The 27,924-nt window shown below is 45.3% G+C and overlaps 1 protein-coding gene across 1 annotated transcript in view; it reads right to left on the bottom strand.

Annotated features, from left to right (window-relative positions):
* Nucleotides 1-27,924, bottom strand: part of MED23 (mediator complex subunit 23) — a 144,779-nt gene that overhangs the window by 45,067 nt on the left and 71,788 nt on the right. The window contains exons 14-17 of the mRNA XM_077289353.1: nucleotides 25,201-25,446; nucleotides 17,039-17,181; nucleotides 14,929-15,103; nucleotides 10,590-10,753 (exon numbers count right to left, since the gene is read on the bottom strand). Coding sequence (XP_077145468.1) covers nucleotides 10,590-10,753; nucleotides 14,929-15,103; nucleotides 17,039-17,181; nucleotides 25,201-25,446 — 728 coding nt within the window. The remainder of the gene's footprint in view (nucleotides 1-10,589; nucleotides 10,754-14,928; nucleotides 15,104-17,038; nucleotides 17,182-25,200; nucleotides 25,447-27,924) is intronic.

Here is a 27,924-nt window from a genome sequence, read left to right as displayed (position 1 = left end):
GGAACAAGTGCCTTAAAGACCAGCAAAGCTGGTAATGTGCCTTTAAGAACAAAAAAAGCTGGTCATGCTCCTTTAAGACCAGGGATGCTGGTCATGTGTCTTTAAGACGGGGGCACACTTGCCATGTGCCTTTAAGACCAGTGCCTACTGGCCCTGTGCCTTTAAGACCAGTGCCTACTGGCCCTGTGCCTTTAAGACCAGGGCATACTGGCCTGATTAAGTACTAAGGAAAGAGAGACCGGCTTCTGGCAGAGCAGAGAATGCTGGGGATGTGACCCTTTTAAAACTAGGGGACCCTTAAGACCAGGGAATGCTGGTCCTGGGTTTAATAAAAAGGCATGGAAAGCTGGGGATGCACCTATGGGCCCAGCGACTACCGAGGCAGAGTAGCAAATACCAGGGAATGAGTCACCAGGGAATGAGTCACCAGGGAATGAGTCACCAGGGAATGAGTCACCAGGGAATGAGTCATGAGAGCTTCGTTGCTGGGAACTCACAGCTCTCCGTTTGCAAGCCTGCATACTGTACTATACATTCTGTAGTGTGCAGGAGCACCAGAAAATTGCAGCCTTAAAGGGAACCTGTCACCACGTTTTTGGAAGATGGGATAAAAATAGCGTTAAATAGGGGCAGAGGTGGGCGTTACATTAGTGTGTGTGTTATGCGTTTATTACCCACCTAAGTTGCCGAAATAACTTTGCAAAGTCTCCGTTTTCGCCTGTCAATCAGGCTGGTCAGGTCACATGGGCGTGGTGTCTTCACCCAGATTTGGCGTAGTTTTCCGTTGGTGGCGTAGTGGTGTGCGCATGCCCAAAGTCCGGAATCCTCTTCCAGGGGATTTAAAATAGCGCGGTGTTCGTTATTGCATTGGTGATCGGTGGGCGCGGCCATCTTCCTTTCGCCGCGCGTGCGCAGAAGCGGCGCTCTGCTGGCCGCGGCTTCAGGAAAATGGCCGCGGGATGCCGCGCGTGCGCAGATGGATATCGCGGCGGCCATTTTCCTGAAGCCGCGGCCAGCAGAGCGCCGCTTCTGCGCACGCGCGGCCAAAGGAAGATGGCCGCGCCCACCGATCACCAATGCAATAACGAACACCGCGCTATTTTAAATCCCCTGGAAGAGGATTCCGGACTTTGGGCATGCGCACACCACTACGCCACCAACGGAAAACTACGCCAAATCTGGGGGAAGACAACGCCCATGTGACCTGACCAGCCTGATTGACAGGCGAAAACGGAGACTTTGCAAAGTTATTTCGGCAACTTAGGTGGGTAATAAACGCATAACACACACACTAATGTAACGCCCACCTCTGCCACTATTTAACGCTATTTTTATCCCATCTTCCAAAAACGTGGTGACAGGTTCCCTTTAAGTATATAAAAAAACAGGGAAAGCTAGTCCCTTAATGCTGCCGGGATGCGTGCCGGGGGGGGGGTTGTCCGATTCACCTTACTCAGGTTCTGAGTCCCCCGACTGGAATAGCGCTGACTTCAGCGCTGAAAAACCGCCGGCCGCAGCCCCCTCCAGAAGAAATAGTGACCGCAATGGAGGAGGAGGAAGATGGCCGCCGAGATCTCGTCTGGAACGAGAAGCGCCTGAATAGGGGGGCGGAGCCGCTAGAAGGGAGCAAGCGGTGGGCGGGGCCTCCCGGGCTGCGGCCTAAACAGGGCCGAAGCCGGGGACTAAAGTTATGGCTTCGGCCGGCGCGCACCCGCAGACTGAGGGGAAAAGTGCCGCGAAGCTCTGTGGGGACCCAGTCGCTATGGAGCCCTCCTCTGACCGTCGGAACACCCAAATCTCACGGAGCACTTACCCCAATATGGAGGGGGACCATGGCAGATGCTGCAGGTAGGAGCTGTGCCCGGGTAGATAGGCCGATGCAGGGTTGGGGAGCCTCCATCCACCATCCCTGCAGAAGAGGGGTGGAGAGGAACCGTCTGCCTCCTTCCATCATCCGCTTTTTCAGTGGTGATGCAGTGGGGGCTGCTCGGACGCCACGCTGGAAGGTGCCTCTGTACAGCCGAGGGTAAAACCTGGTGGACAGGGCTGAATGTCCGGCAATAGGCCTGGCTGCAGAAGAGGATACTGAAGGTAAAACTCCAGTGCTCGTCTGATAAGGGAGGGGGGAGATCGGTGCCCTTGAAGGGGCCCGTCGCCCCTAGAATCAGCTCAGGCAGTGGCTTCCCACGTCGCAGGAGAGGATACGGAGAGGTAAAACTCCCGTGCTCGCCTGTTGATGGTTCGAGGAGATCGGAACATGAAAGAATCCGTCGCCCCATTCGACCGTAGTAAAAAGTAAAAAACGGAAAAAAAGAGTTCTTTGGGTCTGAATAGCAGACCCGTCCGTGTGCCTCCCACGGACACTAAGCAAGAACTGGTTAGCTGGGAGCCAGCAGAGGGGTGTATACTGCAGGGGAGGAGCTAACTTTCTTTGTAATACTTAGTGTCAGCCTCCTGGTGGCAGCAGCATACACCCATGGTCTGTGTCCCCCAATGAGGCGAAGGAGAAATTGGCTACTGTTGCCATTACCCCTAAGGCTATGTGCACACGTTGCAGATTTTCCTGCGGATTTTTCTGCACTAAAAACCGCAGATCTTGGTAAAAAACGCAGGTGCGTTTTTTGGTGCATTCTTTTATGCGGTTTTTGATGCGTTTTTCCCTGCAGATTGTCTGTGTTTTTGACACAAATAAAGCTTGAACTGCAGTGGGAAAAAAAAACAAAAAAACACATGATGTCATTTCCTTGTCCAACCCTGTGAAAACATCAAAATGAGATGCGCCAATTCCGGCACTTAACCCCTCTCTTCCCACTCCCGTGTAGTGGTGGGATATGGGGTAATGAGGGGTTAATGCCACCTTGCTATTGTAAGGTGGCATTAAGCCCGGTTAATAATGGAGAGGCGTCAATAAGACACCTATCCATTATTAATCCTATTAAAAGGTTAAATATATAGGGGGACCCCCCCCAAAAAATGACATAGGGTTCCCCTGTATCTTTAGGCCAGAAAGGTTAAGCAGACAGCTGTGGGCCAATATTTGTGGCCTGGGAAGGGGTTAAAATACCCATGGCTGTTCCCAGGCTAGGAATATTAGCCCACAGATGTCTGCGTAGCCTTTATGGCTCTAAACTACAGGGGGGCCCGAAAAAAAAATTGCGTAGGGTCCCCCTATAATTTTAGGCCAGAAAGGCTAGGCAGACAGCTGTGGGCCAATATTTTTGGCCTGGGAAGGGATTAAAATACCCCTGGCTTTTCCCAGGCCATGAATATTAATCCCACAGCTGTCTGCGTAGCCTTTCTGGCTCTCAAATATAGGGAGAGCCCCCCAAAAAAGTGTTGGGGTCCCCCTATATTTTTAGGCCAGAAAGGCTACACAGACAGCTGTGGACTTCATAGCCTAGGAAAGGGGCCATGGATATTTGCCCCCTCCCTGGCTACAAATAGAAGCCCGCAACCGCCCAAGAAAAGGCGCATCTAAAAGATGCGCCAATTCCGACACTTAGCCCCTCTCTTCCCACTCCCGTGTAGTGGTGGGATATGGGGTAATAAGGGGTTAATGCCACCTTGCTATTGTAAGGTGGCATTAAGCCCGGTTAATAATGGAGAGGCGTCAATAAGACACCTATCCATTATTAATCCTATGAAAGGGTTAAAAAAAACCCCAGACATTAGAAAAAAATATTTTAATGAAATAAAGACACCCACTTTTTGACAAACCCTTTATTATACGCTCAATCCATCTGAAGACCCTCGACCTGCAAAAAAAACAAACAAAAAAAAACAAACAAATTCATACTCTCTGGCCCTGTCCGCAGAAATCCAACGAGTGTCCCACGACGATCTGCGCAGTTACACACCGACAGGAGTCGGAGCTCCTGTCAGTGTGTTGCTGCAGCCGTGGAGAGCAGACACCTCTCCGGATGTGTCTGTTCTCCATGGCAGATCAATAAAGAAAATTGGCGCGCACTCAGGATGATGGGGGAGCGAGGTGCAGGTGCAGTGGGCTGTAAGGAGCCCCGTGTACATAGAAGATATAGTACACCGCACACTCTACAAGTATTTTGCAACAGTGGAAATTTTATTTAAAGAAACAACTATGCGATGTGAAAGCGACCAGAAGCAATAATGACGTTTCGGCCCTACCAGAGCCTTAATCATACAATCGCTTATTAACGCAGAGGAGAGAGGATAAGAATCCTTGTAGGAAGAGGTATACACTTAAGTGCCAGATTGCTGAGGGCATACAGAAGTATAGGGTGCCTTGTTGAGAGGGTCTTGTGTATAAGGTTGCTGAGCGGCGCTCCCGCGCCCTGCTGTCAGGATGTTGATCCTGACAGCAGGGCGCGGGAGCGCCGCTCAGCAACCTTATACACAAGACCCTCTCAACAAGGCACCCTATACTTCTGTATGCCCTCAGCAATCTGGCACTTAAGTGTATACCTCTTCCTACAAGGATTCTTATCCTCTCTCCTCTGCGTTAATAAGCGATTGTATGATTAAAGGTACCTTCACACGAAGCGACGCTGCAGCGATAGCGACAACGATGTCGATCGCTGCAGCGTCGCTGTTTGGTCGCTGGAGAGCTGTCACACAGACCGCTCTCCAGCGATCAACTATGCCGAGGTCCCCTGGTAACCAGAGTAAACATCGGGTAACTAAGCGCAGGGCCGCGCTTAGTAACCCGATGTTTACCCTGGTTACCAGCGTAAAATCTAAAAAAAACAAACAGCACATACTTACATTCACGTCCCCCTGCGTCCACTTCCTGACTGACTGAGCGCCGTACAGTGAGAGCAGAGCGGTGACGTCACCGCTGTGCTGCTTTCACTTTCACTTTGCGGCGCTGAGTCAGAGGAGGAAGCAGACTGCAGGGGACGCAATGTGAGTATGTGCTGTTTGTTTTTTTTACATTTTACGCTAGTAACCAGGGTAAACATCGGGTAACTAAGCGCGGCCCTGCGCTTAGTAACCCGATGTTTACCCTGGTTACCAGTGTAAAATATCGCTGGTATCGTTGCTTTTGCTTTCAAACACAACGATACACAGCGATCGGACGACCAAATAAAGTTCTGGACTTTATTCAGCGACCAGCGACATCACAGCAGGATCCTGATCGCTGCTGCGTGTCAAACGAAACGATATCGCTAGCGAGGACGCTGCAACGTCACGGATTGCTAGCGATATCGTTATAATGTCGTTTCGTGTGAAGGTACCTTAAGGCTCTGGTAGGGCCGAAACGTCATTATTGCTTCTGGTCGCTTTCACATCGCATAGTTGTTTCTTTAAATAAAATTTCCACTGTTGCAAAATACTTGTAGAGTGTGCGGTGTACTATATCTTCTATGTACACGGGGCTCCTTACAGCCCACTGCACCTGCACCTCGCTCCCCCATCATCCTGAGTGCGCGCCAATTTTCTTTATTGATCTGCCATGGAGAACAGACACATCCGGAGAGGTGTCTGCTCTCCACGGCTGCAGCAACACACTGACAGGAGCTCCGACTCCTGTCGGTGTGTAACTGCGCATGCGTGAGTTTACCGGCGTTCATTGACCCCGGTACTCTCGCTTTACGGCAGTGCTGCGTGGGAAAGTTCACACGCAGCTGTACTGCCGTAAATAGAGCCGCTGAACTCTGGTAAAGGACGCGATACACTGCTAGGAGCTTCGCTCCTGGTAGTGTATCGCCGGAGAGCAAGCGATCGGCGTGGGACACTCGGTATTGGATTCTGCGGACAGGGAGTATGGATTTGGTTTATTTTTTTTGGACTTTTTCCCTAGGGGACCGAGGGCTTTGCGTACCAGTGTGCTGTATGGTGAGTATATACTCTATGTTATATGTTGTATGTAATGTCTGTCATGTAGGTTACATGTATTGTATGTGTTTGTGTTTTACTGACAATTGTGCTAAGTCGCCGGACACAGGGACAACTCTCCCATCCTAATATCGGATGGGAGTAGTAGTCCCATACGGCGACTTAGCACAACTGGGTGGCACTATCGTCGCATGGGACACACACACACACACACACACACACACACACACACACACAGACTTCACATACATACACACACGCCTCCATGCTGACGGTCACACTCCGCCCACGCACTTCCGCCCGCTTCCCCGCACTTCCTGCTGCAGCGGTTTCTACACCCAAAAGCGCAGAAAACCCGCAGATATTTTTTTATCTGGGGGTTTTACTGCGGGTTTGACCCTCACAATGGAGGTCTATGGGTGCAGAACCGCTGCAGTTCCGCAGAAAGAAGTGACATGCTGCGGAATATAAACCGCTGCGTTTCTGCGCGTTTTTTTCTGCAGCATGTGCACAGCGGTTTGCGGTTTCCATAGGTTTACATGTAAACGCAATGGAAACTGCAGCGGACCCGCAGCGGCAAAATCGCTGCGGTTCCGCGGTAAAAACCGCAACGTGTTAACATGGCCTAAAGTTGACTCAATTTTGAAGAGACGTGCTGGAAAAGGGGCAATTATTGATCAAGCCACACGATGGGGCAGTACTTACTTAATGATTCAGCGCTTGGTTGAACTGAAAACCTTTCTTGTACACATGGCTAACCCTCAACTGACGCTAAATGAAAGTCAGTGGAATCAGGTGACTGAGCTGGAAAAATTGCTAGAGCGCCCATTTACAGTGACTAAAAAATTACAAGCAGAGGACTTAACTCCAGGTATTTTCTTAAAGGAGTGGAAGAACCTGATGTTTCGCCTGTCCCAAAGAGGAGGGTTAATTGCAAGTGGCATTGCTACATCAATGAAACGGAGAGAGGAGCTACTATTACAAAATAACATTCTTTTGGCAGCTGTTTATGTAGACCCAACGCATCGGATTCTTCTAGATGATCAACAGCTAACTAAAGGAAAAGAAGCTCTGTTTGAAATAGCAGTAAGGATGAAAGGGTTGCAGAACAGTCAGGAGGAACAAGAAGAATTTGGTCGTCCTGCCACATCTTCACCCTCATCAACTGATGAAGAATTTAATTTCGAAAAATATTTGGATCACAAGGACCGTGCAAAACGTTCCCGCATAGAAGAGTCATCCCCATCAAAGAACACAGCCAGTACACTTCAGCAGAATTTTTCAAGTGCACTAAAAGAAATTCATCAAAAATAACAGTGCAACAAGTGATTCCTCTGTATCCTGACATTGTCAGAGATGTTGCCCAAGTGGTTACTGCTTTGCCACCAACCCAAGTTAGTGTAGAGAGGTTGTTCTCTGCTCTCAAAATAATTTGATCAGATTTGAGGGCATCCATGAAGGAGGATCTGACAGAGGCAATACTTTTTCTGAGGACAAATTTATAGATTTCTTCTTATTAACTGCATATTTACTTACAAGAGTTTAGAAAAGTTTAGAAAAGTTATTTGCTATATTCTAATTGTATTCTAATAAATATAGTTTTTGCTCTAAGTGGTCTGATTACTTATATGATGGTGAGAAACTGAATAAGCACGATGTTAATATTTTACAACAGTAAATTTATTGTTACGAATTGGCCATTTATGAAGGAGTCGGATTCGGAGCCTGATAAAATCCAGGAGTCGGAGTCGCAACTGTGGCTTACCGACTCCACAGCCCTGGTTCATGTCACCTTTGTATTGTAAGGTGACATCAAGGCGGGCCTAGTAATGGAGAGGCATCAATAAGATACCTATCCATTACTAATCCTATAGTTGTTAAGGGGTCAAATAAAGACAGCCAGAATAAAAGTATTTTAATGAAATAAAACACTACACAATTTCCCATCTTTATTGTACTCCTAATTCCTGTGATGCACTCGATCACCTGTAAAAAAATAAAATAAACCAACACAAATCCTCCCAGCACCCTGGGAGAAAAAGCACCCTGTTGAAAAAGCCACGCGAAACGCGCGTCCGGGGGGACCGAGTGAGGTGGGGAGAACACACCTGATCCATAATGGGTAAGCAGCAACTATATGTACTTATGATGATATGATCCTATACTGTGGGCTATTTTGCCATGTGAGTTAGACATAGTGATTATATTTGGTCGTACGTTTTCTTTACTTTTTGAGCTGACGCTGCCACCCAAAAGGTGTAATATGTGAACTCCCCCCCTGACTTGGTCATTGCCACATTTCCTCCTATATGTGTCTTCTGCTATATGGCGGTATTGACAATACATCCATGTTTTGTATTTTATATATTTGTATTCGTATATGATTGATTACTTAATAAACCTTTTGTATATTGTTTTCTAAATATGTTGAAGTGGACTTTTTTTCTCCGTGTTTTTGTCTATGTATTGGTTTGGAGTAGTCCCAGAAGGGCACCCGAGGAGTGCCTAGAGAGAGTTGGTATTTACCACTCATCTATACAAAGTATATTGGTGCTTCATGACTGTAATATTAAACAAATCCTCCCAGGCCTGACGTAATCCATTTAATAACGAGCGTCCCACGATGATCTCCCCTATTGAGTGGTCACATCTACCGATGTGCTCTACAGGGCCTCCAGTGACACACTGACAGGACATAATGGCTCCTGCAGGGTTATAACTGAGGATTCACTGGAGTTCATGTTCTCACTTTACGGCACTGCTGCGTGAGAATTTTCTCACACAGCGTTGCCGGTGACAGCATGAACGCAGGTGACCACTCTCCTGGTAGCGGAGGGATACAGTGTGGAGGATTACCCCCTGACACTGTACACCAGAGCCCCTGTTGAGTGGTCACCTCTCCTGATGTGATAGCTCAACATGGGAGATCGTCGAGTGACAATCGTTATTAAAGGCATTACGTGGGAACAAGGAGTATTTTTTTTTCTGCAGGTGATCGAGGGAGTCGGGATTAGCTGTATGGCGAGTTGGTGAATATGCACTGTATATGTGTGTATGTGTTTTTTTTTTTCTATTCAACACAGTAGCCGGATGAGTCCCATTGGACGATGCCTGCCTACACACACACGCACATATTCAGTGCCCACACCCAGTCTCCACCCACACACTCTTCCTCCTCCCGATCTGCAGCATTTCTCATACAGAACTCCGCAGCAAAACCGCAGATCTTTTTAATCCTGCGGTTTTGCTGCAGATTTGACTGACTCAATGGAAGTGAATGGGTGCAGAATGGCTGCAGATCCGCAAAAAGAATTCACATGCTGTGGAAAGAAAAAAAAAAAAACACAGAAAAAATGCTGCAAATCCGCACGTATTTTTTCCGCAGCATGTGCACAACAATTCTGAATTTCCCATTGACTTACATTGGTAGTGAACTACACTGCGGGTTTGATGCAATTCTGTGCATCCAAAAACGCTGCGGATCCACATCAAGATCTGCAAAATGTGCACATAGCCTAACTGTCACTGGCAGCAGCAGTGGAGACTCCATACTGGACCTGGGGAAGGGGACTAAAAGCAAACAGTGCAAACTGCAGCTGTGTGAAAAAGGGATTTCTAAACCCTTTTAACTTTAGAAACGAACAAAGAGCAAAAATGACGGAAAAATAATTTTGTCGCCCCAGTAAAAATTGGCGTGCTCCAGCGTCGCAGAGAGGGACGGGGAGGTATACTCGCCGTGCTCGCCTGTTGCTGGTTTGGGGGAGAGCGGGCCCTATAAAAGGGATCCGTCGCCCCCTTCACTCCGTTAAATAAAAATTTACAGAAAATAAAAATTAAAATAAGAAAGTTGGGGTCTGGAAACAGACCAAGTGCCTCCTACAGACACTAAGCAAGAACTGGTTGAATTGTAGCCAGTGAAGGGGTGTATACTGCAGAGGAGGAGTTAATCTTTCTGTTTACTTAGTGTCCTCCTAGTGGCAGCAGCATAACACCCCATGGTCCTGTGTCCCCCAATGAGGCGTAGGAGAAATAATTTTGCAATATGTCAAGTGTTTTGAAAAGATTTTAAATTTGTGTAAAGACAACATAAATTTTCTGTTCAACTCTGATTTTTAGGTATAACGCCATTTAACCAAGATCCTTAGCATAATAAATGATACATTTCTCAATAGCTTAGGGCGCTATAGCATGGTTCTCACTAAACCATACAGTCTAAGCTATGCACTACTCAGGTCACCGTTTATAATGCAGTAATAACGGGTTTGTTCCACTAGTGTGATATTCGTACAATAAATCCTCAGTAAGGGTATGTGTCCACGTTCAGGATTGCATCAGGATTTGGTCAGGATTTTTCATCAGTATTTGTAAGCCAAAACCAGGAGTGGAACAATTAGAGGAAAAGTATAATAGAGACATATGCTCCACTTTTGCATTTATCACCCACTCCTGGTTTTGGCTTACAAATACTGATGGAAAATCCTGACCAAATCCTGATGCAATCCTGAACGTGGACACATACCCTAACAGATCAGCGGGCTGACACCTCTGCCAGCGTACGGACGGTAACACCACTGCTTCGTCACACTGTTTAGTGGCTGCTGTTGGGGTCTTGATCTGAATAGGAACTGATCTACAATACCTAAGTCATCAATATCAGGGGTAACCCTGTAGAATACACTTACAATGCTAACATTATGAATGAACTCCTAAAACTGCAGATTAATAATAAGGTTAACATTATTTTCTCCCAAGCTTTGAAAAGAAACGAAACATACCAGTGACATGAGTGGCTCTTGCCAAAGTCAAAATCAGTGCTCGGTTAAGCTCCTCAGATTCCGCTGATAGAACGGTTTTGGGATCACTCAGGAATCGAGCAAACTGTGGCTGGACCTCCGAACTTCCCAAAGCGGTGATCAACCTCAGAGCTGTACTCTCAACACTGGAGAAAGACAAAAATCACATGATTTCTCAGGGCTACAAGAAGTTGGTATATTGGAACATCTGAAAATACAATAATTCTCAAGGAAATTAAGGCCTGAAGAGGTATTCTAGTGAAAGGTGTCTATGAGAGGTAGGAAAACAGAAGAGTAATTTACTCACTTATATGGAAAGAATATATACCGTATTTTTCCGACTATAAGACGCACTTTTTCCCCAAAAAAATTGTGAGGAAAATGGGGGGTGTGTCTTATAGTTGGAATGCAGGCTTACCGGCAGTGTGGCGGCGGCAGAGGTGCGGGGATGATGTGGTGCGGGGACGATGTGGTGCGGGGACGATGTGGTGCGGGGACGATGTGGTGCGGGGACGATGTGGTGCGGGGACGATGTGGTGCGGGGACGATGTGGTGCGGGGACGATGTGGTGCGGGGACGATGTGGTGCGGGGACGATGTGGTGCGGGGACGATGAGGCGCGGGGACGATGAGGCGCGGTGAGCGGTATGGCGTGAGCAGGGTCCCTTCCACATTTGAGGTGACCCCACGGCCCGGTATTGAAGGAGAGCAGCAGAGCTGGGTGAGTCACGGCTTTCCCGGTGGCGGCAGCCATCTTCCTGAGGCCGCGCCGCGCGTACGCAGATTGAGTTTTCTGCTTTCTGGGGCTTCAGGAAAATGGCCGCGGGAGGCCGCACGTACGCAGACTGAGATCGCGGCGGCCATTTTCCTGAAGCAGAGTTCGCAGATTGAGATCTCGACTTCAGGAAAATGGCTGCCGCGATCTCCATCTGTGCACGCGCGGCCTCCCGCGGCCATTTTCCTGAAGCCCTGGGAAGCAGATTACTGAATCTGTGCACGCGCGGCCTCAGGAAAATGGCCGCCGCCACCGGGAAAACCGTGACTCACCCAGCTCTGCTGCTCTCCTTCAATACTGCCGCGGCTTCACCTCAAATGTGGAAGGGACCCTGGCCGCCGCCACCTGAGGAAGTGACCGCACATCTGCTGCCGCCACAGCCTCCCCATGGACACCAGGCAATGGCGTTGCCCACCTAAGCAGGAAGGGACCCTACTCAGGTGCACGCCGTACCGCACACCCAGCCTCAGCATCACCGCACCTCTGCTTACACCATGCCTCCTGTGACCCTGCTCTGCCACTGCCTGCCCTCAGGTAAGAGATCTTAAATTCAGACAATAAGACGGACCCCATCTTATAAAAAAAAAAAACAAAAACAAAAAAACTTTCTGCAATTTTAACCCCAAATTTTGGGTGCGTCTTATGGCACGGTGCGTTTTATAGTCCGAAAAATACGGTAAATCTTTTCCTCCAAGTCCCTTTTTGAAAGGGAACCCGTCACTCGATTCAAGCTGCCAAAACCCATGAACAGCATGAATCTGAGCACAGCTGTACCAGGCATGTTTTATAGCTTATAGTAAGACCTGTCAATCACCTGTGGCGATGAGGAATGAAGCCAACCAGGGGCGGTGCCGGACTTGTCCCATCTCTCTCAGTAAACCCCAGGCTGGCTTCTCCAGGTGACATCTCTCTCCCTATGTACACACATCGGATAAAAGAATCAACCAACAAGAGCCCTGCAGGAAGAAGTCGGCCTGGGGGCAGCCTCTGATTAGTCTCCTCTCTTCCTATAGTCCCTGGCAGGCTCTTCAAACTAGATTTTGTTCTGAAACAGCACAGCGTTCCAGAGTAATACATACCTGGCTGCATTAATGCATCCAGGCCCATATTCATGCTGCCTGTGGGTCTGGTAGTGTGAATCAAGCACTAGATTCCCTTTAAGTACCAGTTCTCCCCTCTTTAACACCTTAGAACTGGACACTTTTTTTTTTTTCCTTCTTGCGCGCCTGGTTTCTTCCCCCCTTTCTACCCAGAGTCTATTAACTTTTTAATTTTTTTGGTGACAGCCACATGAGGTTGCCTTTTGCAGGAAGAGTTGTCATTTTAAATTACACCATTCATTTTAATCAGGTGATGCACTGGGAAGCAGGAAAAAAAAAAAAAAAAAAGTGCAACTTAATACTTTTTTTGGGCAATTTTGAATGACACCATTCATTTCACAATACCAAACTTAGAAGGGATTTTTTTTAAATATTTTAGGTGTATAGTGGATCCTGGCACCCAATGTTTGTCTGTATTCCCTCCCATGATATACTCATTTTACTATAACGCTACATTTTAGGGTGGACAGTGGCACTAGTCAGAGTACCCAGCTATATTGATGCTTTGTAATACCATTTAGTCCCCCCCCCCCCCCCCACACAATTCTTTACATAATTACAGATGGGGAGTCATTGTACTGTTATTTTTTGCAATACCTCATTTATAAAGCATATTTTCTTATACTTTCAGTCATTATTACTGAGCATTTCAGCATCTCCTATACGGCATTTTGCTTTTTAGTGATATACTTATACGAGTTCCATAAAAATTGTTTTTACATTGTGGACCTCTTCATTCCTCAGCCTAATGTACGGCTTGGTCTGGGTTAATTGTTGTTGCACTCTGAAGGAAGTGCCATTTTATAGTATTGAGCACTTACACCATTAAAAGCATCTAAAAATGGGTTAAACTTTTGCAACTGGAGCTTGCAGTAATGAGGAAAAATAAGAAGTATTAAATCCTCAGGAAAGTAGACCTTGTGTCATCCAGTACTATCCTTAGACTTTCATGGTTCTAATATTGAGGATCTATATTATATCTTAGCACCAGAGAAGATCAACTGAGCGATGCCTCCCTTTTAGTATTGGAGCAGGTTCTCATTTACTAAAACTGGAGTGTGCTATAGTGAGCCGTTCTATCTGGCCCAGCAGCCACTGAACAATGACAGGGATAGGCCATTACTTTTCTAAAATGCTAGATAACGTCATTAAAGGGAACCCGTCACCAGTTTTGTGACAGCAGACTCCAGAAAACCCTTTTTAATTTCTCCCGCTCTATATGGTAATCTTCTCAGTCCGGTCCAATGGGCGCTCTGTATGGTAATCTTCTCAGTCCGGTCCTACGGGCGCTCTGTATGGTAATCTTCTCAGTCCGGTCCTACGGGCGCTCTGTATGGTAATCTTCTCAGTCCGGTCCTACTGGCGCTCTGTATGGTAATCTTCTCAGTCCGGTCCTACGGGCGCTCTGTATGGTAATCTTCTCAGTCCGGTCCTACGGGCGCTCTGTATGGTAATCTTCTCAGTCCGGTCCAATGGGCGCTCTGTATGGTAATCTTCTCAGTCCGGTCCAATGGGCGCTCTGTATGGTAATCTTCTCAGTCCGGTCCTACGGGCGCTCTGTATGGTAATCTTCTCAGTCCGGTCCTACGGGCGCTCTGTATGGTAATCTTCTCAGTCCGGTCCTACGGGCGCTCTGTATGGTAATCTTCTCAGTCCGGTCCTACTGGCGCTCTGTATGGTAATCTTCTCAGTCCGGTCCTACGGGCGCTCTGTATGGTAATCTTCTCAGTCCGGTCCTACGGGCGCTCTGTATGGTAATCTTCTCAGTCCGGTCCTACGGGCGCTCTGTATGGTAATCTTCTCAGTCCGGTCCAATGGGCGCTCTGTATGGTAATCTTCTCAGTCCGGTCCAATGGGCGCTCTGTATGGTAATCTTCTCAGTCCGGTCCTATGGGCGTGGTTTCGGGCATCACTCCCAGCGGCTGTTGCTCGCCATCCTACTTCATGGATAACTCCTCGTGCCGTGTGACATTGTGCCTGATCAGAAATATTGCGTTTCGCACCTGCGAAGTATACTTTGCTCATGTATCAGACCTACATTTAACAAAGCATGCGCACTTCTGTTTTTCGGCTTTGCTCGCAGTTGGGCAACGTATACTGCGCAGGTGCAAAACAAAATATATCTGAGCAGGCGCAATAATGTATGTCGCATGGCGATGTGGATCATTATCCATGTCAGGAGGACAGCGAGCAGAAGCCAGGGGGAAGGATGCAGAGGCCTGAAACCACACCCATCGGACCGGACTGAGAAGATTACCATACAGCGCGGGAGAAACTAAAAAGCGTTTTCGGGAGTATACAAGGGAAGTCAGGGGGTTATATAAGGATTTAGGGAATGTATAGCAGACACTGAATAAGGTGATTTTAAGTTGCTATTTCACAAAACTGGTGACCGGTTCCCTTTAAACCATAAACTTGGCATAAAGCGTCTGATTTAAGGTACTGACCAAAGGTGCAGCTGATTCTGATTGGTCTGTGGGACCCCAGCGAGGGAATGGAGGTGACTTAGGAGCTGAACGCGGTAGTGAGGTTGGATATGATGCATTCGGTAGCTAAACATTTCCAGCAGGGTATGAAGGATTCCCCAGGAATGAGACTTAAACACAGTGGGTAACAGTTGGCCTGAAAAAATAAATACAATTGGTTGCAGTTACACTCAGATTTATATAAGAAAACAGAAGATTTGGAAAGTGTTAAAAGCATAATGAAAGCACACATCATTTATGTATTTAGGTCTCTTTCACTTGTAGATTTTTACCAGCAATTTTCATCAACACTTGTTAGCCAAAATGAAGAGTAATATATAACAATTTGTACATCTTCAACTTTGGACCCACTCCCTATTGAACCTTACAAATATTGATGGAAAATCCTGCCTTGATGCCCAACCCATTATCGACACAGAACTGCATGCTTGTAAAATATAATACCCAATTAAAGCTTAAAGGGAACCTGTCAGGTCACCCATACCCTCCAATCCAGCAGCAACTGCATGTGACCGAAAGTGCAGATAATGTACGCGAGCCATCTTCTGCACTTACGCAGTGCCCCTCTGAAGATGGAAGCGTAGCCCTGGCTTCAGAGGCTCAGTGACTGCCAAATAGAGCCGCACACACGCACGAGCGAGATATGCAGAGAGCGGTGATGATGTCGGGTCTTGCAAATCACATCATCAGGCCCAAAGAGGAGAGATAACATGAAAAGACGGCAGACTAGTCTGGGGAAACTAACTAATTAGTATAAGTAAAACAGAACTTATAAAACCTTTTTTTTTTTTTTTTTTTTTTGTAGGTTAGGAAGGGAATGGAGTTATACATATGTGAATATTGTGGGGTTGAGAGGGTATGGGGGACCCGACAGGTTCCCTTTAAAAAGAACATGTCACTTTGAAAGAAGAAGTCAGACACGTCAGCATCAGGTCTTCGAGAAGTAGATGCTAAACAGCTTGATATATAGTTTTAAGGTAAAATGGTTAGTACAGCGTGTGATTTTTTTCTCACTTAAATCCCGGTTTATTCTTGGTTCAGCGGTCCACAGGGCTGTCCTAATCAGGGATTGGTAAATTATAGATTAGGATCGCCCACTGAACCGCTGAGCCAAGAGTGAGCAGAGATGCCAATGAATGAAACACAAAAGGACACTAATCCTCTCCCACAAAATTATAATATACACACACATATATACAGTTTATAACTCACTCTGAATAAAAACTGACCCTATAGAGCAACTTTTCTTCAGGTTGTCACTACTCTTACCAAAGGATATATTGCTCACTAGTGTGATGGTTTCACAGTATTTGCCATAAAACCGAAAGGGCTTTTTTCCCCAAAGATTTTGAGCCAATGTCAAAAATTGGTTCAAAGGTAAGAGGAAATACAAAGGGGTGGAGACTTATACTTCTAATTCCCCTGCAAAACAAAACTTCTGGCTTTGGCCAAATAATGGATAAAAACTGCAGTGGTTTTTATGCTATAGAGGAGAGAAACTAAGCAGTTTTTCATCTATTCACTCTCAGTCTATTCATATCACTTTTGACTCCATACTCAAAAAATAGGAGGCCTACGGATCCTGTCAATTTTCGGATCATTTCATTCTGGTGAGTTTAAAATAAAATAAAGTGCATACAGGAACATGCACAAGTAGCATGTCAGAACTCCCAAACTTAATTTTTTTATTTTAGATTTTTAAAAAGAACCTGTTTTGCTTCTCAGGCACCAATCGGGTCTGGTTTTTGCTTCGGCATACAACTGTGTGGGGCTGTGCAGGATTGTAATGTGCTGGGTAAAACGGTCATAATACGTCAGAAAATATATGGGTAGGAGCCATTTATTTTGAGCAGATTTCTTCAGGATACAAAAGGAGCAAAGTTTAACATATCATTCATAAAAATGTCCGACTGTGATCTTTTAGAAGACCGAGCCCCGTTCCTGCCACTAAATAGCCACGTCATGGAGCCGTATAAACATGATTTCATATTGAAACACTAGTTGACCCAATGAATTGCTCTAATCAGTCTTGTCTATTAGTCTCCATTTTCTATACATTGTCATTTCTTACTGATGAATCCTTTGATGCCAAGTGATTCTATTTCCATATATACCAATAAGCGACTGTAGGTTTCCACAAGTGCAGGCGCCAAAGCTGGACTGGATTTTGTATGAGCCAGTTTAATAACTCTAGTAGCAATGCTGTGTATTAAACTGAAAAAAAAAAATATATGAATATTAGGCGAGAAACCGTGGTCACAACAGATATGCTAAATAGGTATAAAATTAGTTTAGTCAAAATAAGTGCAAAGTAAAACCTAATACTTGCTACACTTAAGGCCCCGTCACACTAAGCGACGCTGCAGCGGACGCCGGGCACCGGAATGTGAGTATGTGTTTTTTTTTTTTTACTTTTACAATGGTAACCAGGGTAAACATCGGGATACTAAGCGCGGCCCTGCGCTTAGTAACCCAATGTTTACCCTGGTTACCAGTGAAGACATCGCTGGATTGGTGTCACACACACCGATTCAGCGATGTCAGCGGGAGATCCAGCGACGAAATAAAGTTCTGGACTTTCAGCAACGACCAGCGATATCACAGCGGGATCCTGATCGCTGCTGCGTGTCAAACACAACGATATCGCTAGCCAGGATGCTGCAACGTCACGGATCGCTGTCGTTATCGTTGTAAAGTCGCTTAGTGTGAAGGTACCTTTACTTCAGAGAAACAAAACACCAATAACATGGTTTACAATGGATTTAGAAACAAGTTAGATTACATGGTGAAGACTCGGTTAAGAAAATTTCACAGTTGAAATGCAAAAAAGTTTGTATTTCTTTTGCCCCCGCCCCCCATTATCAGTTGATCTCATTTAGTGCTCTTCAATCATGCACCTAGATCTCTTCATTATGACTTTTTGGTTAAGTACAAAAACAGATTTAACTTAACTTCTACTATCTCACATCTGATCCAACAGCATAGCTGTAAAGCTGGCTATACACATTAAATATCAGCCGAGCCAGACAGTTTTGGAGGAGCCATATGACCATCTAAGGTGTATGAGGCACATTTGCACTTCTACCTAATATCAGATGAAAAGAGAATTGGGTATGTTGAATTCAAAAAGCCCAATCCTTTTTTCTCGTTGGTGAAAAGCTGCTGCCAGAAACATCTTCCAGCTGCTTGTTCTGCCTTCTCATAATGAAAGTATATGGGGAGAAGCTATGGGCTATCTAGATTAATCTCGATAAAATCCAGAACAGTAGCCCTCACCATCCCTGAAAAACACAAATTTTAAAATCCCCATTAAAAATACATTGCTGTGGGATTAGCGACATGCATGTAACAAGCACGAAACAGGTCTTTGGGCTGAGACCCGTAGAAGTGCTGGTTACAGCACAAAACTGATGTCATCTTTACGCATCACACTAATCTCACGGCAATGTATTTTTAACGATGATTTAACATAAAGGGTTTTTTTTATGGATGGCGAGTGCTACTGTTCTGGATTTAATGGGCCTTTATATTCTAAGTACAGCATCACCAGATCCATTATCGATGCATGTTATTGATGTGCTGGGGCAGCAGGTTATCAGCTGCGTGGTGGTGCCAATACTGGGATCATTGCTTTATTGTGGTTATCTCCACGCATGGTGAGGTTTACAGCTTGTATATAATAATAAATTTTTATATATATATATATATATATATATATATATATATATATATATATATATATATATATATATATATATATATATATATATATATATATATATATATATATATATATATATATATATCTCAGATTCTAACGCATCGGGTATTCTAGAATATGCATGTCCACGTAGTATATTGCCCAGCCACGTAGTATACAGCACAGAGCCACGTAGTATATTGCCCAGCCACGTAGTATGTAGTATATTGCCCAGTCACGTAGTATATTGCACAGCCCATGAAGTATATTGCACAGCCCATGTAGTATATTGCCCAGCCACATAGTATATAGCAGAGCCCATGTAGTATATTGCCCAGCCACGTAGTATATTGCCCAGTGATGTAATATATTGCACAGCCCATGTAGTATATTGCACAGCCCATGTAGTATATTGCACAGCCCATGTAGTATATTGCACAGCCCATGTAGTATATTGCACAGCCCATGTAGTATATTGCACAGCCCATGTAGTATATTGCACAGCCCACGCAGTATATAGCACAGCCCACGCAGTATATAGCAATGTGGGCATCATATCCCTGTTAAAAAAAAAAGAAATAAAATAAAAAATAGTTATATACTCACCTTCCAGAGACCCCGGATCCAAGCGAAGCGGTTACAGACGCTGCTCATACGCTCCGGTCTCAAGAGTGCATTGCGGTCTCGCGAGATTATGACGTAGCGGTCTCACGAGACCGCTATGTCATCTCGCGAGATCGCAGCATGGACCGGTTACCGGAGCGTCGCGAGCGGGAAAGGCCTGTTGTCGATCCGGGGGCCGACTGATGGTGAGTATAACACGATTTTTTCTTTATTATTATTTTTAACATTAGATCGTTTTACTATTCATGCTGCATAGGCAGCATGAATAGTAAAAAAAAGTTGGTCACACAGGGTTAACAGCAGCGTTAACCGAGTGCGTTACACCGCGGTCAATGCTGCCATTAACCCTGTGTGAGGGCAGACAGGAGGGGAGTACGGGGCGGGCACTGACTGCGGGGAGGAAGGAGCGGCCATTTTTCCGCCGGACTGTGCCCGTCGCTGATTGGTCGTGGCTGTTTTGCCACGACCAATCAGCGACTTGGATTACATAACGGAGGCCGCGACCAATGAATATCCGTGACAGACAGACAGGACGGAAGTGACCCTTAGACAATATATCTAATATATAAAGCTGAATGTGTGTGCGTGTATGTCCGGGATTGGCATCTGAACCGTCGCAGCTACAGCCACAAAATTTTGCACAGTCACACGTCTGGACCACGAGAGCGTCAAAGCTATGTTGTGAGGTGAAATTTTAACCCCGCGCTTTCCAATTCACCAAACAATTTTGCCCCTATCTACATAATGGGGAAAAAATGAAAGGAAAAGTGTTGGAGGCAAATTAACAGCTGCCAGATGTGAACAAGGGGGACTTAAAGAATGAGAGCGATGGCGCCAAAGAGTATATACTGTACAGTTGCTAAGGTGGGGCCCCGACATGGGATAATCACCACACCACCACGGGGATATATGAACACACACACACACACAATGCGCCACACACTACCACGTGCTCGAACACATATACCACCCTCAGCACACATTTCACCACGCATACACCAACCTCGCCACATAAAAGTCGAAACACAAAAGTCGCCGCTCAAAACTCGCCACGCGCAAAACTCTCCACATGCAAAACTCGCCACACGTGCAAAACTCACCTCATGGAAAACTCGCCACACGCAAAACTTGCACACGTGGAAAAATTGCCACATGCACAAAAGTTGCAACACATGCAAAAGTTGCCTCACACAAAACTTGCACATATTCAAAACGCACCACACATAAAACTCGCCACGCGCAAAACTCGCCATGCACAAAACTTGCTGCACACAACTTGCTACACTAACCTGTCACATGCAACTCGACACAAAAAATTGCTACACGCATGTCGCCACACAAAACTCATCTCACAAAAGTCGCTACATGCATGTCGCCACATGCAACTCAACACACACAACTTGACACACGAAACTCGCCCTAAAACACACACAAGTCTGGTATTATCCTTCAAAAATAAAAATCTGATTAATAAGCAGACAAACTACAAGAGCAACAAATGTACCATATAGGAATCCGGCAGCTGTCAGTCACATGACCTGTCTATTATGTGTATGTGTGAGCTAATCTATACTGCCAGGGCGTGGGCTTACTTTTGGCTGGGGATTTATCAGGCTGCCAATTTAGCGTACAAATACTGAGGTAAAAATACTGACCAAATAATGTGTGAACGAGGTCTAATACAGGAGGACATGACATACAGATATATACTATTTACAGGGGAGATGACACACAGGTATATACTATATACAGGAGGAGATGACACAGGTATATACTATATAGAGGAGGAGATGACATACAGGTACATACTACATACAGGAGGAGAGGACATACAGGTATATACTATATACAGGAAGAGATGACAGGTATATACTATATATAGGAGCAGATTACCTACAGGTATATACAGGAGATGACATACAGGTGTATACTATATATAAGGGAGATGACAAACATGTATATACTGAGGTGAAAATGAGAGGTGTGAGGTGAAAATGAAAAGGTGTGAGTGCAAAATGAGAGGAGTGAGGGAAAATAGTGGAGTGATCGGAAAATGACAGATGTGAGGTCGAAATGACAAGTGTTAGGGAGGAATGAGAGGAGTGAGGGGGAAAATGAGAGGTGTGAGGGAGAAAATGAGAGATGTGATGGGGAAAATGAGAGGCGTGATGGGAAAATAAGAGAAGTGAGGTGCTATAACTAACCACAGATATTTACTATGCCCAGGCAACGCCGGGCTCTTCAGCTAGTGTGTGTGTGTGTGTGTGTGTGTGTGTGTGTGTGTGTGTGTGTGTGTGTGTACGTACACACACACACACACACACACACACACACACACACACACACATCCATATTATTGTTCTGTGACTGATATCTTATCTTTAAAACCTTAGTGACAGAGCCAATTTGCAGCTTAATGACCGGGCCAATTTTTACCGTTCTGACCGCTGTCACTTTATGAGGTTATAACTCTGGAACGCTTTAATGGATCCCTCGGATTCTGAGACATATTGCACTTATTGTTAGTGGTAAAATTTCTATGATATATTACTTACGTTTATTTATGGAAAAAAAAAACGAAATATGGCGAAAATTTTATACATTTTTACCATTTTCAAACTGTGAATTTTTATGGCCTTAAAATCAGATAGTTATGTCACACAAAATAGTAATAAACAACATTTCCACATGTTTACTTTACATCAGCACAATTTTGGCAACAATTTCTTTTTGTTAGGAAGCTATAAGGGATAAAAGTTGACCAGCGATTTCTCCTTTTTACAACAAAATTAGCAAAACTTTTTTTTTTTTTTTTTTTTAGGGACCACCCAAGTTTATTAACCCTTTACATGCTTCATATGAACTGAAGCAATGTGGAAGGAAAAAAATTACCATTTAACTTTTTTTTTTTTGTTACAAACATTTTCATTCAGGACCATTTTTATTTTTTTTTATTTTCACAAGTGTAAAAAGCAAAAATGAACCACAAAGTTAGTTGTGCAATTTCTCCTGAATACGCTGATACCCCATATGTGGGGGGTAAACCACTGAAGAGAAGGAGCACCGTTTGACTTTTCAATGCAAAATTGACTGGAATGGAGATCGGAAGCCATATCGCGTTTAGAGAGCCCCTGATGTGCCTAAACAGTGGAAACCCCCCACAAGTGACACCAAAATAAAAAAATTTTTTTAGCCCACAGTTTTATTTTCACAAGGGTAACAGGACAAACTGGACAACAACTTTTGGGGTCTAATTTTTCCTGAATACGCTGGTACCCCATATGTGGGGGGGGGGGGGGGGGGAAAACCACTGTTTTGGGCGCACGTCGGGGCTTGGAAGGGAAGTAGTGACGTTTTAAAATGCAGACTTTGATGGAATTGTCTGCGGGCGTCATGTTGCGTTTGAAGAGCCCCTGAAGTACCTAGACAGTAGAAACCCCCCCACAAGTGACCCCATTTTGGAAACTAGACCATGCACCCCCCCTCGGAGCTTATCTAGATGTATGGTGAGTACTTTGAATCCCCAAGTGCTTCACAGAAGTTTATAACGCAGAGCCGTAAAAATAAAAAAATCATTTGTCCAATTGTTGTCCAAATTATCCTGAGTACGCTGATGCCCCTTATGTGGAGGGTCTATCACAGTTATCAAAATGAACCAATAGGAAAAACCTCCCTATTGTTGCTAGGTGCCGGCCAGCAGATCTCGGCGGGCGCACGGTACATACGCCTGCCATTTTCTCCAGGAAGAAGCCGGAGGGTCGGGGGACTTCAGGGGGCCATGCAGGGGAGGACGGCGATAGCGGGGGGGGGGGAGTAATTCACGGCGTTGTGGTTTTAGTCAGAGGGGTATGTAGCCTTTCCTGCACCCGGGGCAAAGTATCAGTTTGGCGCCCCCCCCCCCCTCCCTAAACCTCCCCCATTTGGACCTTAACTCTATTGAAGCTGTATGACCAAGCCAAGGTACATTCCTGAATCCCCATAATGTTAAAATAGATACCAATAAAAGTAAAAGTAATTGAGACATCAGTACGTTAAGTGTTTCTGAATATCCATATTGAATCAAGAGCCCCACATAATGCTCCATAAAGTTTATGATGGCCCCATAAGATGCTCCATATTAAAATATGCCCCATATAATCCTGCATAAAGGTTAATAATGGCCCCATAAGACGCTCCATAGACACATTTGCTCAATATAGTGCTGCAGAAATGTTAATTATGGCCCCATAAGATGCTCCATACAGACACTTGCCCCATACAGTGCTGCACAAACGTTATGGCCCCATAAGATGCCTCATACAGACACTGGCCCCATATAATGCTGCACAAACGTTATGGCCCCATAAGATGCTCCATACAGACACTTGCCCCATATACTGCTGCACAAACGTTATGGCCCCATAAGATGCCTCATACAGACACTGGCCCCATATAATGCTGCACAAACGTTATGGCCCAATAGATGCTCCATACAGACACTTGCCCCATTTGCTGTTGCTGCAATAATTAAAAAAAAAATAATAAAAAAAAAAAATTAAAAAAAATCACATACTCACCTGTTGTCGCTCAGGCCCCCGGCACTCTCAATATTCAACGCTCCTCGTTCCAGCCGCGGCTCCATCTTCAGCGTCTTCTGCACCGACGCTCAGGCAGAGGGCGCGCACTATCCACGTCACCGCGCCCTCTGACCTCAGCGTCACTGCAGAAGACGCTGAAGACGGAGCTGCGCCGGAACGAGGAGGTGAAAATCGTGCTGCGCTCCCCCTCCCATTATACTCACCTGCTCCTGGCGCGGTGCAGCTTCTTCCTGTACTGAGCAGTCGTTAACGCTCATTACAGTAATGAATATGCGGCTCCACCCCTATTGGAGTTGGAGCAGCATATTCATTACTGTAATGAGCGGTACTATGTGACCGCTCAGTACAGGAAGAAGCTGGGGCGCCGGGCAGCCAGGGACCTGCAGGGACCGTGCCAGGAGCAGGTGAGTATAATTAGACAGCCCCCGCTCCCCCTCCCCTGCGACCCTGGGTATGACTCGACAAGGAGCCTCCTTGGACTGCCGCATCATCAGGCGGCCTGCTGGCGCCCCCCTGTCTGCTGCGCCCGGGGCACATGCCCCGGCTGCCCCCCCCTGGATACGCCACTGGTTTTAGTACCCTTAACTGCCACTGTTAAAATGCGTATCGGCGGTCGCTAAGTGGTTAAACCTGGGTCCAATTTATGGGGTATTGAGATCAGAATATTATTGTTACGCTGCTTGACAGGGCTTGTCACCCTATTTTGGGTCATCGTATGTACAGTTATTTTTTTTACTTTAATTGTTTTTAATTACTCTTTGTAGCTTGCATTAATAAATTTATTTAAACCTATTGTTTTGCATACATTGTCCTTGCTTGCTATAGGTGATCCCGAATTTACAGTGTTGCCCTCTGATCCTTTTCACATTGTAGGGCTTGTTGAGATGTAGTGATTTTGCTGCATTTTTAGTGGAGTGTGCGTTTTTATGTGTTAAAAAAAAAATAAAAAATTTTTACAGCAAAATAAATGATATTTCAAAAATCTCACTCCTACATTGCGTTATTTTCCTTGTGTTTCAGGTGCTCTGCAGTGATTCAATGCCGCTGAATGTCAATTCTCTCTGTTTTACCCAAGTGAATGCATAAAAAGGCTCAAAAATAGACGTAATGTACTTATTTTTTCTTGCACGAAAGTACTGTGTGAACATTCCACAGTAGTCAGTTACCAGGAATACAGCAGCATTCACAATGTACTTTTCTATCTGATCAGATGACAAACCACGCCATTAATGTGGCACAGGAGACAAAGCAATTTACAATAGTTGCAGTTTGATGTAGACTGTGAAAAAGACAAGGACACTCTTGAAGTGCATTTTCCAGTAAGATTCCTACCTCATTTTTGCATGCACAGTAAGCGAATCTAACAGGTTCATTGGTAGTGGAGTAGTTGATCCAGATGCTGTGCAATTTGTTCCCGGGAGTGGTATCTTAACGTTTCCATTTCCGTAAATGGTTTCCACAAGCACTCCCATGGGTAACGTGAAGCACTCAGAGTTGGTGGAATAGGCATTGCACAGTAAGGCTATTTTATAGTCGGTCATTTGTAAGCTCTTATTCCGTAAACTTTGTTGTAAGAACCTAACATAAAAAGAAAACAAAAACACCAAGCCGTTACACAAGCACTAACACATGGGTCTAAGGAAACATTATAAAGTAGGCAAAAAATAATAAGTACCGTATGCACTTTTACTAAATTCATTATTGTTTCATATTGTATTTTAATCAGACTAAATATTATACCAATAAAAGTACATAGGTTATGTGGCTCTTGTGTTAAAAAAAAAATATATATATATATATATATATATATATATATATATATATATATATATATATATATATATATATATATATATATATATATATTTTGGAGCCCAACTGGTGAACCCCCTCCTTACTTCCACCAATAGCTAGAACTAGGGGATAACAGCGTCACTTCTAACCTTTACATTTCCTGCAAGGAGGAGAATTTGTTGGAAATCATGGTCAAGAGTGTGCAATACCTACAACTCTGTGGAAGATACGGAAAGCAAGCAACTTTTTCAGTGTCTCCTATAAACTGGCAAGGAGCAGCAAAACTCATGATTGCCTCTTCAATTAATCTTCCCAAGTATGATTGGAGACTGAGGTCTGCGGTTTTAGAAAGAGTGGGGGGAACCAGGGTCACCATAAATTTCCAAGGCTTTCCACACAGTGGGCATTATACAAATGTGAAGAACTGAAAAGAGCTTTATTCGCAGTATAGAAAATCTCAAGAAATCATCAGTCTTAGGCCGGCGTCACACTGGCGAGTTTTACGGACGTATGAGCGCAGAAAATACACCCGTAAAATACGCATAAAACACGGCTTAATGATTCTCTGTGGCCCAGCTCCTATCAGCCATATTTTACGGATCCGTATTATACAGTCTTCTACGGCCATACAAAATCGCAGCATGCTGCGTTTGTCACCATATTGCGCAAAAAAAAAAAAAAATCACCAATGAAAGTCTACGGGGGTGAGAAAAATACGGATTACACACGGACCAGCAGTGTGACTTGCGAGAAATACGCAGCAGTGTTAGAGAAAAGCCGGTAATTCAATTGCCGGCTTTTCATTTCTCCTTCACAAACTCGACATGATATGAGACATGGTTTACATACAGTAAACCATCTCATCCCTTTTTTTTTTGCATATTCCACACTACTGTTAGTAGTGTGTATGTGCAAAATTTGGGCGCTGTAGCTTGTAAAATAAAGGGTTAAATCGCGGAAAAAATTGGCGTGGGCTCCCGCGAAATTTTCTCCACCAGAGTGGTAAAGCCAGTGACTGAGGGCAGATATAGGGATTTTTGTGTACTTACCGTAAAATCCTTTTCTCCGAGCCATTCATTGGGGGACACAGACCATGGGTGTATGCTGCTGCCACCAGGAGGCTGACACTAAGTATTACAAAGAAAGTTAGCTCCTCCCCTGCAGTATACACCCCTCTGCTGGCTCCCAGCTAACCAGTTCGGTGCAAAAGCAGTAGGAGATCAATAACATATAAGCGTATAGCATGTCACATTATATATGAGAGTATAACATATCAAATGATAAAAACAAATACAACTAATAATAGGGAGGGAGCTGTGTCCCCCAATGAATGGCTCGGAGAAAAGGATTTTACGGTAAGTACACAAAAATCCCTATTTCTCCTTCGCCTCATTGGGGGACACAGACCATGGGACGTCCCAAAGCAGTCCCTGGGTGGGGACAACATCAGATCAGGCCGTGTAACCGCTACTTACAAGTGCGCCAAGGCGGCCTGCAAAGTCCGCCTGCCCAGACTCACATCTGAGGAAGTGTGTGAATTATAGTGCTTCAAGAATGCATGCGGACCTGAGACCGGGAGATAGGCTGACATCTAGCACGGAAGGACTCCTGGATGGTGAAAAGAATCCACCAGGCTAACGAGGCCGATGAACCCGGCTAAACCCTTCCTGTGACCATCGGGAAGCCTACTTACCATCGAGAAGCCCAAGCAAAGTGTCCAACCTTTGGAAGGACGCCGTCCTCGATACGTACCCACTTGGAGCACTCACTTCTTCCAGATTATGGAGAACCCATTCCGTTGTGTGGACTGGAGCCGAAAGATGAGAGGACGATGCCCCTGCAACAGTGGGAATACAAAACCACCTTGGCAACGAGGGAATGGGATGGCTTGAGGGTAACGATGCATAGATGGTAATAAGGAAAAAAGACTGAAAGGAACAGAGTGGGAAGCTCTGAAGACTCATCAGGATGACAAGAACGCATAGAAGAAAGGGGAGTGACGTTCCCTTATCGTAAAGTCTTTCTGGATCGAAAAAGGAGTGTACTGTAAGATCCCCAGGACCATTAAGGTCCCCCAGATCTAACGGTACGCGGTAGGGAAGAACTACAGGTGGAGACTCCCTGCGAGAAGGTCCATATTTCCAATTTTGACGAAATAAGACGGAGAAATACTAGTACCGCAAGCGAGAAAACCTGACATGGTCAGTGCGGGTCTCCCAGGATCACTGGGGGCCTTTTCCGCTTCCAAAAAGGTCTCAGACG

This window comes from Ranitomeya variabilis, chromosome 2 (genome assembly GCF_051348905.1).
Source record: "Ranitomeya variabilis isolate aRanVar5 chromosome 2, aRanVar5.hap1, whole genome shotgun sequence".
Classification (NCBI taxonomy): domain Eukaryota; kingdom Metazoa; phylum Chordata; class Amphibia; order Anura; family Dendrobatidae; genus Ranitomeya; species Ranitomeya variabilis.
The sequence above is the reverse complement of the archived record's forward strand: the minus strand, read 5'-3'. Positions and strand labels throughout refer to the sequence as shown.